General features: G+C 33.7%; 1 protein-coding gene across 1 annotated transcript in view; it reads right to left on the reverse strand.

Moving 5' to 3' along the window:
* The window catches only part of LOC120352418, a 31,456-nt gene extending 19,706 nt beyond the window's left edge, over positions 1 to 11,750 (reverse strand). The window contains exons 1-3 of the mRNA XM_039432807.1: positions 11,711 to 11,750; positions 3,174 to 3,462; positions 1,387 to 1,455 (exon numbers count right to left, since the gene is read on the reverse strand). Of these exons, the coding sequence (XP_039288741.1) occupies positions 1,387 to 1,455; positions 3,174 to 3,462; positions 11,711 to 11,730 (378 nt within the window). The 5' untranslated portion in view covers positions 11,731 to 11,750. The remainder of the gene's footprint in view (positions 1 to 1,386; positions 1,456 to 3,173; positions 3,463 to 11,710) is intronic.
* Between the last annotated feature and the right edge of the window lie 848 nt (positions 11,751 to 12,598).

The raw sequence follows: 12,598 nt of genomic DNA on the forward strand, positions 1-12,598 counted from the left end.
CCCTTTACAACCATATGAAAGAAACACAGGTCACAGAATAAATTTTAAGATTGAAAAAAAAATAGTAAACATTCAAGATTTTCGGGTTAGGATTGTACGAGAGGCCCTAGAAATAGAAAAACATATTTTTCCATATGAATCCAGCATAAGTTTCTCAAAAACTAGTCTCCAAGCAATTACGCATCGGTGTATTTCACCAGAGGAACTGAATTCCGGACGAAATCTTTCACTCTGTAATCTGTATAGCTCGCTAATGAAGCGTTTATGGATATATGTTTATGATGATTTTTTTCTTATTTTTACCTCTACTATCACGTATTGAATTATTCTACTATAATTAGGAATCAACCTGTATAACAAAAACTGTAGAGGAAGATTTTGAAAATATTCTCGTTCGGAAAAACGGTTCAATATCTTAAACGGTTATTAAAATACAAGCGATATAGCAAAACCCTGAAAATTTTGGCGGCCATCTTGTTTCCGAGGTGTTCGCCTGTGATTTCGACTTATCATCATCACGATTCTTATTATGCTAGACCTAAGAAATTGAGACATCTTCCACGGCTGTTACTCAAAAATGACCACGAAGTGTCTCATTCATGACATTTGCGCCCGGACTACTAGGAGCGCGGCGCGACGCGTCGCGACGCCGTTCCGACCCCGAAAAGTCCAGAAACTTTTCGAGCTGCGCGCCGCGCTCCTAGTGCACAGAGGTACACTTGATCACATGTATTTTATTCCAGGTCGGAAATTCTCCGCGCCGCTCCACCGACCTAGTGCACGCTCTACTTTAAACCTCAATTCGCTCGGTCAATAATTTATCCAGTTTCGTGATAATTTTCCCATTTGATAAAAAATTTTCTCAACTACTTTAAAATCAATTTTTTTCAATCAAGTATATTATAATTTCTTTATCATTATTTAGTTCATTTTTCATTATATTTTCAATCATCTATTAAATTTGTTTTTCAAATGTGAGAATATTGATACTGATGGGCACGTATCATAAAAAATATTGAAACCCTACCTTTATAGAAATAGACACGGCGAGACATCTATGTAATGCATGCAATGAATAATACACTTGTCAGCTGATTGATTATGAATAATTCTGTCTGATTAATCCCATATTCGATGTAGGTGATATATATAGTAAAATCAGAGTATGGAGGAATCCCTTTTCTTTTCATATTATCCTTAAAATGCAAAATTTCAAAAAACCTTGTGTATACATCGACGCGCAGTTGAAAAAGTTATATTATATTATCTGCTAAATCTCTTCGAATTCTATCAACGCTTTTGGCCGTAATCGCGTTACATACAGACAGTCAAAATAAAATCCGAGTTGTAACATAGACCTCACTACGTTCGGTCAATTAGACTCACCTGGAAAAGGGTCGGCTCGGATAGACCATGGAGCCAATTTGTTGATAACTGATCCAAACTCGATTCACTCTGAAAATCAAAAGAATCTTATTGAATAAGCTTATGAAGAGTTGAATTCATTGAGGCTGAGCACCACTAACCTTTTTCCTAGTGACATTATATTTTTAGAAGTACTTCAATTTGGATACAATGAAGTTCCATATTTAAAAAAAAATCTAACTATCATTCTAATGTTTGTGATATGAGCGTCTAAAGTTGAAAAATCTTGTAGAAGATCTATTTCCAAATTGAGTGAAAATAAATTCAAGTGATTTTGAAAATACATTCATTATGATATCGTCAAAATCATGACTTATTTGATATAGCCTAATTTTATTTTGCAAACTTATTCAATTTGAAGAAATAAACTTAACAAAGTTATTTTTAGAGAACTTTTAAAATGTCACCAGTTGAAAAGCTCCCAGAAAGCATGATGCTCAGGCTTATATAGATTTGTATCAAATAAAGTGAGACTTGGGACTCAATGATGAAAAAGTCGCAGATTTCTTAATTTTTTAAACAAACGTACCGGTATCTTACTTCACGATTCCATTCTTACCCTATAAGAATCATTCACCTACCCTAACATGAAAGAAGAAGAGATTCTGTTCTTCATATCAAGACTAAGAACCATCTTTTATCATCCCGGTTTACCGAGATACACATTTTTGAATATAGAAATTGGCCATTTTTTGTGTATGGGAATATGGGCTGAATACACTCAAGAAGGAATTTCCTATTTTTTGATCAAATTTCAGTTATGATACATGATTGTGAATTACCTTGCCGAGCTATGAGCTTTAGTACGAGGAGATCTGATCATTCTGTCAAAAGTTATGTGTTCAAAGTTTTGATCCTTGATGTTTCCTTATGCGTGAACCATAATACTAGGAAATACTGAAATTAAGTGTATCTAACGGGTGATTCTCATGGAACAACCCTTGTGAGATGATTTCAACCGAAATATGCTTTTTTTGAAGGCGTTAAAAAGGTATTATAATGAAAAATTTGTTTGTCTCTTTCCTGTATGATTTTCTGACTTGATAATGGCATAAATGACCGAAACATGTCGTGATAAAATATTAAATTTTAAAAAAAGGGTACTGAGATTTGTATTTATTTTCTTTATATTTGAAAAATTAGTATTCTGGCTGTAGGACATGATTTTCTATTTTTGGGTGTATTCCCCCTCCCACAACTACTCAATATGAAAATTCCTAGGGAATCCTGTTCAGAATAATTTCTTCTTTCACGTGATGTAAAGTTTCTCATCATTATGGAAAAAGATACAAGTTGTATAGGGTAGAAGTGGTAGGTTTGCATAATTTTGAAAAACCCTCGAAAACACCCCTATTTTGAAAATTCGTAACTCCGGAACCAAAAACGGTAGAGTCCTGCACGACCATTCAACTTATTGGAAAATTCATTATCCTGGATTTTGAATGAGAATGCTTTTTCTCGAAAAACTAAAAGTTTCCCAGATTAAATGGAAAAATATAGAAAAGTCCGAAATTTTGCGGGTGAAGCCGCCCTCTAGCGTGTTAGCAAATTCAGATTCGAATTCAGCGCCCCATAATAGCCTACATATAGAACCGTCGAGAAGAATCTTTCGGGGCTGTTTCCGGAAAAACGAACATTTGACTGGACTATTATCGAAATCACTAATCAATTGAAATATATTTATTCGATTTGGTGTACCTTTGACTACTATCCCTGTAAAAAAAATTATTATATTTTTTGTAGCTTACAGCACTCAACAGCTTATCAGCGGTCGCATTGATGGTATAGAAAAGGCGAGCTATGTAGACAAAGTTGACGAAAAGCAAGAGGTGCTGAGTGTCGATGATGAACATCAGAACCAAACTGAAGTGCAGAATGGCCGAGTAGAGCATTTGCAGTCCGAAGGATGTGTTCAGCAGTTCTACTAGATCAACGAGACCTGTGTATGCTTCGTAGCATGTCAATATCTGATCATCGTTTACATTTCCGTCAATTTTAGCTGCCGCCAATTCCAGTTTGGCTGATAGGTGGTTGAACCTTGCCAAAGAAATGCAAAAGTGATACAAATTAATTCATCCATTGTCATAGAACGTTTTATAATGAATCCTCATCGCCTTGTAGTTCATAGATCTCAGATCTCAGAAACTTTAGAGATATATAAATGTACATATACATAGACAGAGACATATACATGGATGAGGAAATACGTATCATTATGATATTATTATATAAATAATTATTATTATATGAATAATAATATTATTTATTATATTTTATTTCTGTTTGGCTTGAAAATGTGCAATATCAGCACGAAACGGACGTCGCCACATCAAAGAATGTGAGTGTTTTTTCACTTCAAAGTTTTATGAAATACGATATTAATATTATACTATACATAATTTCAAGTACTATATTATTTTTTGGAAGTTTTGATTCGACGTGAAGCTTCAAGTACCAGCTCTCATATCACATATCCTTTATTTTCTCATTACCCACACACAAGCCAAGTGCTTATGTGGGCATCAATTCCAGCTACAAGCTTACAAGAAAAAACATTCAATTCAATATTGCTGCTATATTGTTGTGGTTGTTGAGGCATATTAAAGCAGATCTTGTGAATAGATTTTGGCTCTGAGATTACTTTTTAATTACCTCGTTAGATGTTCCTATTGATCACTGCTCAAGTATGTCTTTGAAATATGGCTATAATGGAGACGTAATAGATCAGATACAGTAGGATACTGGGAGAAGCGTAAGTTCCATAACTACTGGTGAATATAATATCCAGTACCGTGGTGGAAGTGATGTGGTAGATATCCATATTGAAAGAAAACGACTAGATAGATTCACTAAAACAGTCTGGATTACTACTAGTTCTAGTTGTTACACCATCATCAATCTCTGGTAAACTGATAGCCTATCAATTCTAGGCTGATAAATTTTCTACCTTTTATTTATTGATAAACAGAACACAATTCTCAAAAATGATCGTGTTTATATTTCACAGCTGTCTATATATGCCAACTTATGGATTTCGTGGATGCGATATTTTGATTTTTCACATACTCACTTTTTTACTATCCACAGCTGTTTCAGCCAAGGATGAATTATCCTTTTAATGTCGTTCAGCGAGTTTCCCCAAGGATGAGACCTAGTGCAATCGAATTTTTATATCATAAACCTACTATGTTCCAAATTCCGTGAAAATCGTTAGAGCCGTTTTCGAGATCCGTTGAACATAAATTTAATAACCGCAGATATAAATATATAAAAATACAGAAATTGCTCGCCTTATATAATATGATATTACCAATTCGGGTTTGTTATTTACTAGCACGTTCATGGTTCATCTTCATTTGTTGTTCAACGGTTGTCATGACGATTATAATTTATTATGAATACTTAAGCGTGCGTAGTCTGGGTTAGTGACAGAGTTCAACCTTGATTATTAATGACGGTCAATCGTAGAGCTTCACCTATATTGTACGATAATATATTATATTCTAAAGTACTGTAATATTATTCACTTTAATATAATTACTAGAATCTTTTCCTTTTCAGTTTATTTTGGGTTCAAAAGTAAATAAAAGAAGGGAGTATTAAGGTAGACCACACGAGAATATTACGTTATTAGAGTAATAGAGTTGATGAACGTTACCAATGGGGAGTCGATTAACTTTATAAAAAATCTGGTGTGGTGCACTCACACAACTTTCCTTGCCGTTATGAAAATTGATACCCTGACGCTAGTGTTCACGCGCATTTCAAGTCTACTATTTAAAGATCTGAGCCAGCTGGTGACAGGACAATACGCTGGAGACACACGAGGTCTGCTATCTCTTCATAGTGAATGATTTAATAGAATCAACAGTTGCAAACAGATTGCAATTATTGTAGAGTTTCTCTACAAAAGTGATCTTCAAAATTATCGATTTTGAGTTATACATCCTATAGATTTTTTGACGGCGAATCCGAATTTGCTATTAGTTTCTCACAAAACTGAAGATTTCCATATGAAAAGTAATGTTGAAAACAGCGATTTTTCACAAAAATGACTATTTCCTTCTGGAAAAACTGGATGATTCTCAAAAAACGTACTTTTTCCTTGTTCGATTCTGTATATGACAAACATGACTTTTTCCATTATCATGTTAATCTCGGATAGCTTGTTTTCTGACAAAACGTACTATTTCCGTTGACTAAATTTTATATTATTTTCTCCGCTGTTTCTGCTAGTATTGATACCAGTATTTTATATAACTCTTTTAAAATATAAAATATTACGACTAGCAGTCCATTTTCACAATAAAAAACTCATTCACTCACTATGACAAATTAATTTATTGTAACTACGGTACCGGTAGTCATCATATTTTTATATTATAAAAAAGTGACAAAGCAGATGGAAACAAACAGTGAAGAATTTTTTTATAGTGAAGAAAATAAATGTCCACGTCAACTATCTATCTTAGTCATAATATCATAATATAAAAATATTTATATAAAAATGCGGTATGTTGTTTCCAGCTTATAAGTTTCAAAATATTGGTATATTTCAATTTAGTATCCAGTTTAAGTTCTTGTAGAGTTTTAAATGAACCAAACTATTCTTCCAGTCTGTTATTCTTTTCTTGATAAAATCAGTTCCCCACAAGTCAGGCTGTGGAACAAGCAGAAGTTGAGAATGAATAATATTCTCAAAGAATTCAAATTGAGAAATAAAGGATTTTATACCAAAACTCTTCAAAGTACCGTCTTTAAACAGTGTAATTTTTCAAGTACCTAGCTAATTTTTGTCATCAACTGCTATTATTATTTATAAAATGAAGACATAGTAAAAGTAATTTCATTGAACATTATATAATTGAAAAAATATGATACATAATAATGAATCTTATTTTCAACCAGAAAAATGGCAGTACCGCATGCCATATAGGTACAGCTGATGGAAGCTTCGAGGTATACATTTTATTTATTTTATACATCTTTATCCATTATTTTGCTTGTTCAGTTTTCAGTTTTGTGCAGGCAAGCACATAATATAGAGTACAGAATAATGATTGTGAAAAATAGCTGATTCTATGTTGGAACTCAAATACCATATAGTTCATAATAGTAATGGTACATACTGGAATTTTACAAAACGAACTAAATCCAGGAAATAGTCATGTTTGTCAAAAGTAGAATTTTCAAATGCCTTGAAAAGCATCCTATTTTCATTCTATGCTCACTGATTCTTTTCAAAATTCAATAAAAATCGTTCGAGCCGTTTTCAAGAAAAACCCTGTTTTTGACAACATTTTCGCCATTTTAGCCGCCATCTTGAATTGCATTTGATCGGAATTGTTTGTGTCGGATCCTTATATTGTAAGGACCTCAAGTTCCAAATTCCAAGTCATTCCGTTAATTGGGAGATGAGATATTGTGTACACAGACGCACATACACACACACACACACACACACACACACACACACACACACACACACACACCGACCGATACCCAAAAACCACTTTTTTGGACTCAGGGGTCCTTGAAACGTATAGAAATTTAGAAATTGGGGTACCTTAATTTTTTCGGAAAGCAATACTTTCCTTACCTATGGTAATAGGTGAAAATAATTATTATTGATAAATATTTTTTTAATACACCTAACGAATATTGGCTATGTCTAAAAACATGAACAATTGCGATTTCCATTGAACTATTTTCGTGCAGTCTACTCTGGTATTTCTTCTCAATTGAACTTTCTAGTAGACCTTACTAAATTCTTGAATAAAAAAATACAAAAACCTGTAGCATCAAACATGAAGTTCCAAACTTGTTAACCTGTAATATATATTATGATATACGAAACATAACACTAGTATGTCAATTTATTATCCATAATAGTAGTTACGAGTAGGGATACGAGTAGTTATAATTATTGAAATATAGGTTGAAGATTTATGAAGTCAAGAATAAAAATAATACAACAACAAGAGACTTAAATTGAAGTGCTAGTTCAATGAGTGAGCACGAACAATAATTACTCATCCAATAATAAAAATATCCTATGACATTGAATTGATGACTCTGATATTTCAACGACTAGAGTAATTCCGAATTGCAAGTTCCAACTACGGTACAGTAGTTGCACGCGATTTTTATGAGAATAGACAACAATCAGCTAGTTAATTGGTCATAGTATTTCTCAATGACTGGAATTTTCAACTTATGCAATTCATCAAAGTAAATCAAATATGAACAATTTTCAAATCTCATATTCTTCGTGTGGAACGACTATCATGCACAGTGTTGATAAATATGATTATGATTGATAAAATTCATCATGATGAATGAATAAATTGATGAATTCGTCACTGTTGCACTTTTCTTGATCATTAGTGGGTGAAATGCCTACTAGTAAAAACAAGGATCCTCAAAGGTGATTTCTTCAAGGGAAGAACTCTCCGCTCACCAGACGATTAAACTCTCAATGTTAATAGGTACTGTACAATTTAAAGTACATTTGAAAGATATCAACGTGGTTGAAGCACACAAGTTATCGTAATAGAACTTGGTATTACATGTTCGTCCTCCCCACGTTGTGGTATTTGTAAATCGATATTACATTGAAACACAGATTTAAGCCTATGTTTATTCTATTTTATTCGATAGTAAAATTCCAATAAAAAGTTCAATAGGGAAAAGTTCTCATGAATTTGAAAAACGATAGTGAGATTATAAGGCTATTCCTCAGAGATAAGGCCAATCCTTAGCTAAGCTATTCCTTATTAATAACACCACGAATGTGGTATGACGTGGCTGAATCAATCATTTCAGATACCGTAACAAACAAAGCGATATTAATCTATTTTGAAAATGGAAATATCAATAAACACATTGCGGATAAATGAATAATAATCGATAATGCCCTATGAATATAATGTATTCATCCCATTCACTCAATTCTGACAGTTTGAAGTTGATCAAACTTTATCTTCGTTTATAACCGTTAGAAATCTATATTTCGCTTCTATCGTTCTGTACCAAATGACATAATTATATTATAACATGTTGGTTTTATTACATTATGGTCACTTAGAAGCCTACATTGGAAAATTATTTATTCTATTCCATTTCGTTTCCCCTTTCAGACCTGGGGGTGAAAAACCATAAATAAAAACAAATCCTCTTGTCTTCCTACTGAAAAATATGTCAAATAATCAAATTTGACAGTGTTTATCAATTACCCCCCCACCATCACCATTTTTCTATCAGGTTTGAAATTAACCTTCTTCACTCTGTTTGTCATTATTGTTCCCGTCCCATATATTCCCTTTCTTTTCAGAGCATCCAACAGAGGAATGGTTGTGAAATATCGATCAAAGTATAACATTGAATTCAGTGGTAGAGTCTGAACTAAATGCAACACTACATTTGGGCCTAGACCAAGACCAGTGTCTTGCATTGGAGTAGATTTTCCTTGATACACCTCAAAATCTACAACTAAGCCTTTGGAAGTTGTACATACAAAGTTCTTCAAACCAACAGGCCTAGGTTTGTTTTTGACGTATTGTTTGAGTGGACATCTACCAGTGAAGGGTATCATTTGCTCATCTACACTGTAATTTTGTTCTGTGCGTGGGATGGCTCGGCAGGCATTACGTACAGTAGTAATTATTGGTTGGACCTTCCAAAGTCTATTTTTCTTCTCCTCATCTGTCACAGCATTATTGTCAACGAAGTGAAGATTGACTTTCAGAGAAAAAAACGATCATTCGGATGCTTTCCGGAATGAGTGGGAGGTTGTATGTTCTATCCCAATACATCCTTATTCTTGGATAGCAGATGGTCCCCATAATTATATGAGCTCCAATCAACTTCTTAATTTCACTTGGACTAGTACCTAAAACCTTTCCAGATTCTTGTAAGCAATACTGATTAGTGAAACCAGAAACTTGTTGAATGTAATCATCCGGAAAATACTTTTTAGAATACTGTCCAGGATACAACAGGTCTGGGACCTGGAACAAAAGAAAAGGTTTGGTCTTAGAATCTAATCTAGTCCTGGTATACCCATCAGTATATTTCATCAATTTAGTTTCTGATTTGTATTTTTTTTTTTTAAGAAGATATAGCCTACTAAATACTTGGTCATCCTCTTGTCCAGTTTCCAGCTGTGGGTCAGTCCACTCCTTGTGTCTCCATCGAATGCGATGCTGGATTCGCTCAATGAGAGGAGTGTTCGAATCAGGAGGTGATGGATACTCATCAATCTCCTCATCAGAGCTGTCATCAGGTGGCAGAGCAGTTGGAGGACTGGAACCTGTGTTATGTCCCCATCATCTTCATCCTCTAATTCTTCAATGTCAGATGCATCCAATAGTTCCAATATCAATTCATCGTCCATGAGGAGATTGAAATTAGGATCTGAAAATAAAGCATTTTATATTGTAAATTTCTCAATTTGGAATAACATCAAGCAAAGAATGGATTTCAAATTTAGATTTCATCACAGGAACTATCAAAATTCAGATAACTCAGAGTTGACTTTCCACCAGAGAAATAATAATTATTACAATCATTCCAATTTGAAAAATAGTGCTCATTTTCAAAATTAAGAAAAATAACAACAACTCATTCATCAATTAGTAATACAAATCCGATTTTGTGTTTCTTGATTGCTCAGCTGAGTTGAAAAGATTTTAACTTTTCAGGTTAGATGGACCAGTATCATTGAAAGAGTCTAGTCCCAGACCTCATAAAAGTGAGGGTCGTATTTCAAACTCTTATAAAAACCCTTATTCTCAATCAAACATCAAAATACACACACCATTGGAAAAAGGAGAATTTGGTCTTTAATTCCACGTTATAAAATGCATTCTATCTTGAAAAAACAAATAGTTATATGCATAATTACCTGCTTTGGACGTGGACGCCATCACTTTTGAAGAAACGTGAAACTGAAACTAGTTTCTAAGCGTCCCTGAAGATGGCAGCACTTGTTTGACTGCTTCACTCGATTCGTTAGAGCTGTCACTTTTATGACAGCTAGGTCTGAACGCTCTACGACCGATCTGAGCTATTATTTGGTGAGAAAACCATACCCTCAAAAAAGTGACATTAGGGTCTGAAAGGGTCTGAAAAGGTCACATTAGCTGTGAGTTGGTTTGAATTGGATCTTGTGACTATAGGCAGAGAAAACTCCTATAATTTATATATTTTCATTGTATTCTGTGCTATAGGCCTATATTTTTATAGCTTTGTAATAATTTCACCTCTGATTTTACTCTCATCGTTTAGAGTAGACTACGCATTTGATCCGTTGAGTCAATATAAGCATTATTTTTCATTTATTTTCAGGTTAGCACAAACAATACAACAATCGGAAAAGAAAAAACAGGCTAATGCCCAAAACTTCTTCAGTTTACCTATTTTCAAAATGTCCAAATATTATATATAGGTTATGTCTATTTCAATTTCTACACCAAATCACAATCTAAAAATATAAATTAGAATAAAGCAAACAATTTAAAATTTTATTCCACCAGTCCACAGTATTTATACTGAAATAATGACTAAACAATATTTTACTGTTCATAGATATTGGAGAATACTCCTCGCATAGGCGGTTGCCTTGGAGTAAATATTAAAGAATTAGTTCTATTGTACAAGTTTTTCCTTTCAATGATTGCGGAGGATGAATCAATGGTGTGCTAGGGCGATTTTATAAGAAACTAAAACATCGGTGCCACCGTAGCAAGATTCCCTATGTTAGCAGACTGAAGTTTGTCGCTCCTAACCACTAGACCATCCCGGCATTACATTACAATGCTGAAAACAGTACTTCAATAACATGAATTCAGTTTTGATATGAAATGAGAATATTATTCTCCATGAGGAGGAATTTGAACTTACAAATTCTCTCTACGGTGTGGGGAGAACAGGTTTTATGTTTTACAGCAAACACTGAAAATGTTTGGAAAAAACAGTAATTTTTTTTTGACAGACAATGATTGTCCAAAATTTTCAAAATGTTTGTCCCTTAGCCCCTCACCAAACATGTTTGCTGAAGATGTATGTCGAACATTTGTTCAGTGTGGACTTGGCTTTATACAAATGGTTAAAAAGATATAAGATTTCATTTATCTCTTTTCTGTATAGGGCTACTTTTTATAGAAATAGAAAGAAAAATAAAATCTCAGTACCCTTTATGAATTATTTAATCACTAAAGATTCTATTTTTCTTTCTATTTCTATAAGATTTCATATTTGAACCAATGTTACCAATTGAATTTACCTGTATACAAGAGAATCCATCAACTTCTTGAACAGAATCGGAATCAATTGTATTTACCTGTATACAAGAGAATCCATCAACTTCTTGAACAGAATCGGAATCAAATTGAAGTAGATTCGCACAAGAAACGTAAGAATGGCGCGATTGGCTTCCAAACCATTTGGCCATTTCTGAGCCCGACAGTAGATTGTGGCGATCAACACAGTCACCATGGAACAGTAGTCAAAAATAGTGTCACAACTAGTGTCGATACACTGGGAACGAGTGTCCAGACACCGGAAGCGAGTGTCGTGACACTGAATGCCATCAAGTAAGTGTCAGAAAGTGTCGAACGAGTGATACCATAACACAACGGTGTTAAGGTTGATGGCCAGGTCCAGGCAGAAGAATGCTGCAGTATCCGTCTGCAATTTACATGAAATTTATAACTTTCTATAAAATGATCATACATTGTGGAAAACTACAAATGGAATCAACTGATCAGTGAGTTTCCAATTCCTATAGTTTGTGATACATATAGCACAATGGTGAGAAAATTGATGACAAGGTCTTGAGGTCTTGACAGAAAGAATAAAGCATAATTGAGTCGTATGTAATTCACTAAAGCTTTACTTCAAAAATTGTCACATAAAAAATACTAATGAATAATTGGAAAATAAATTGAAATAAAGTAAGGGGACTATTCGATTGAATCTAGGCATTTTTTGGGAATACGGAAATCATTTTGCAATAAATAGGTGAATTTTAACATAAGATTGATTATTTCTCAAACTGAAAACTGATAAGGAGCAAATTAATGCTAGGATAAGGATCTGAGATTATGAAACAAATAGTTTTAACTCATTCTAGAACTTGAACATTCAAGAGATGGTTCATAGATTTTCGCAA

The sequence above is a fragment of the Nilaparvata lugens genome, chromosome 7, assembly GCF_014356525.2.
Source record: "Nilaparvata lugens isolate BPH chromosome 7, ASM1435652v1, whole genome shotgun sequence".
Lineage (NCBI taxonomy): Eukaryota > Metazoa > Arthropoda > Insecta > Hemiptera > Delphacidae > Nilaparvata > Nilaparvata lugens.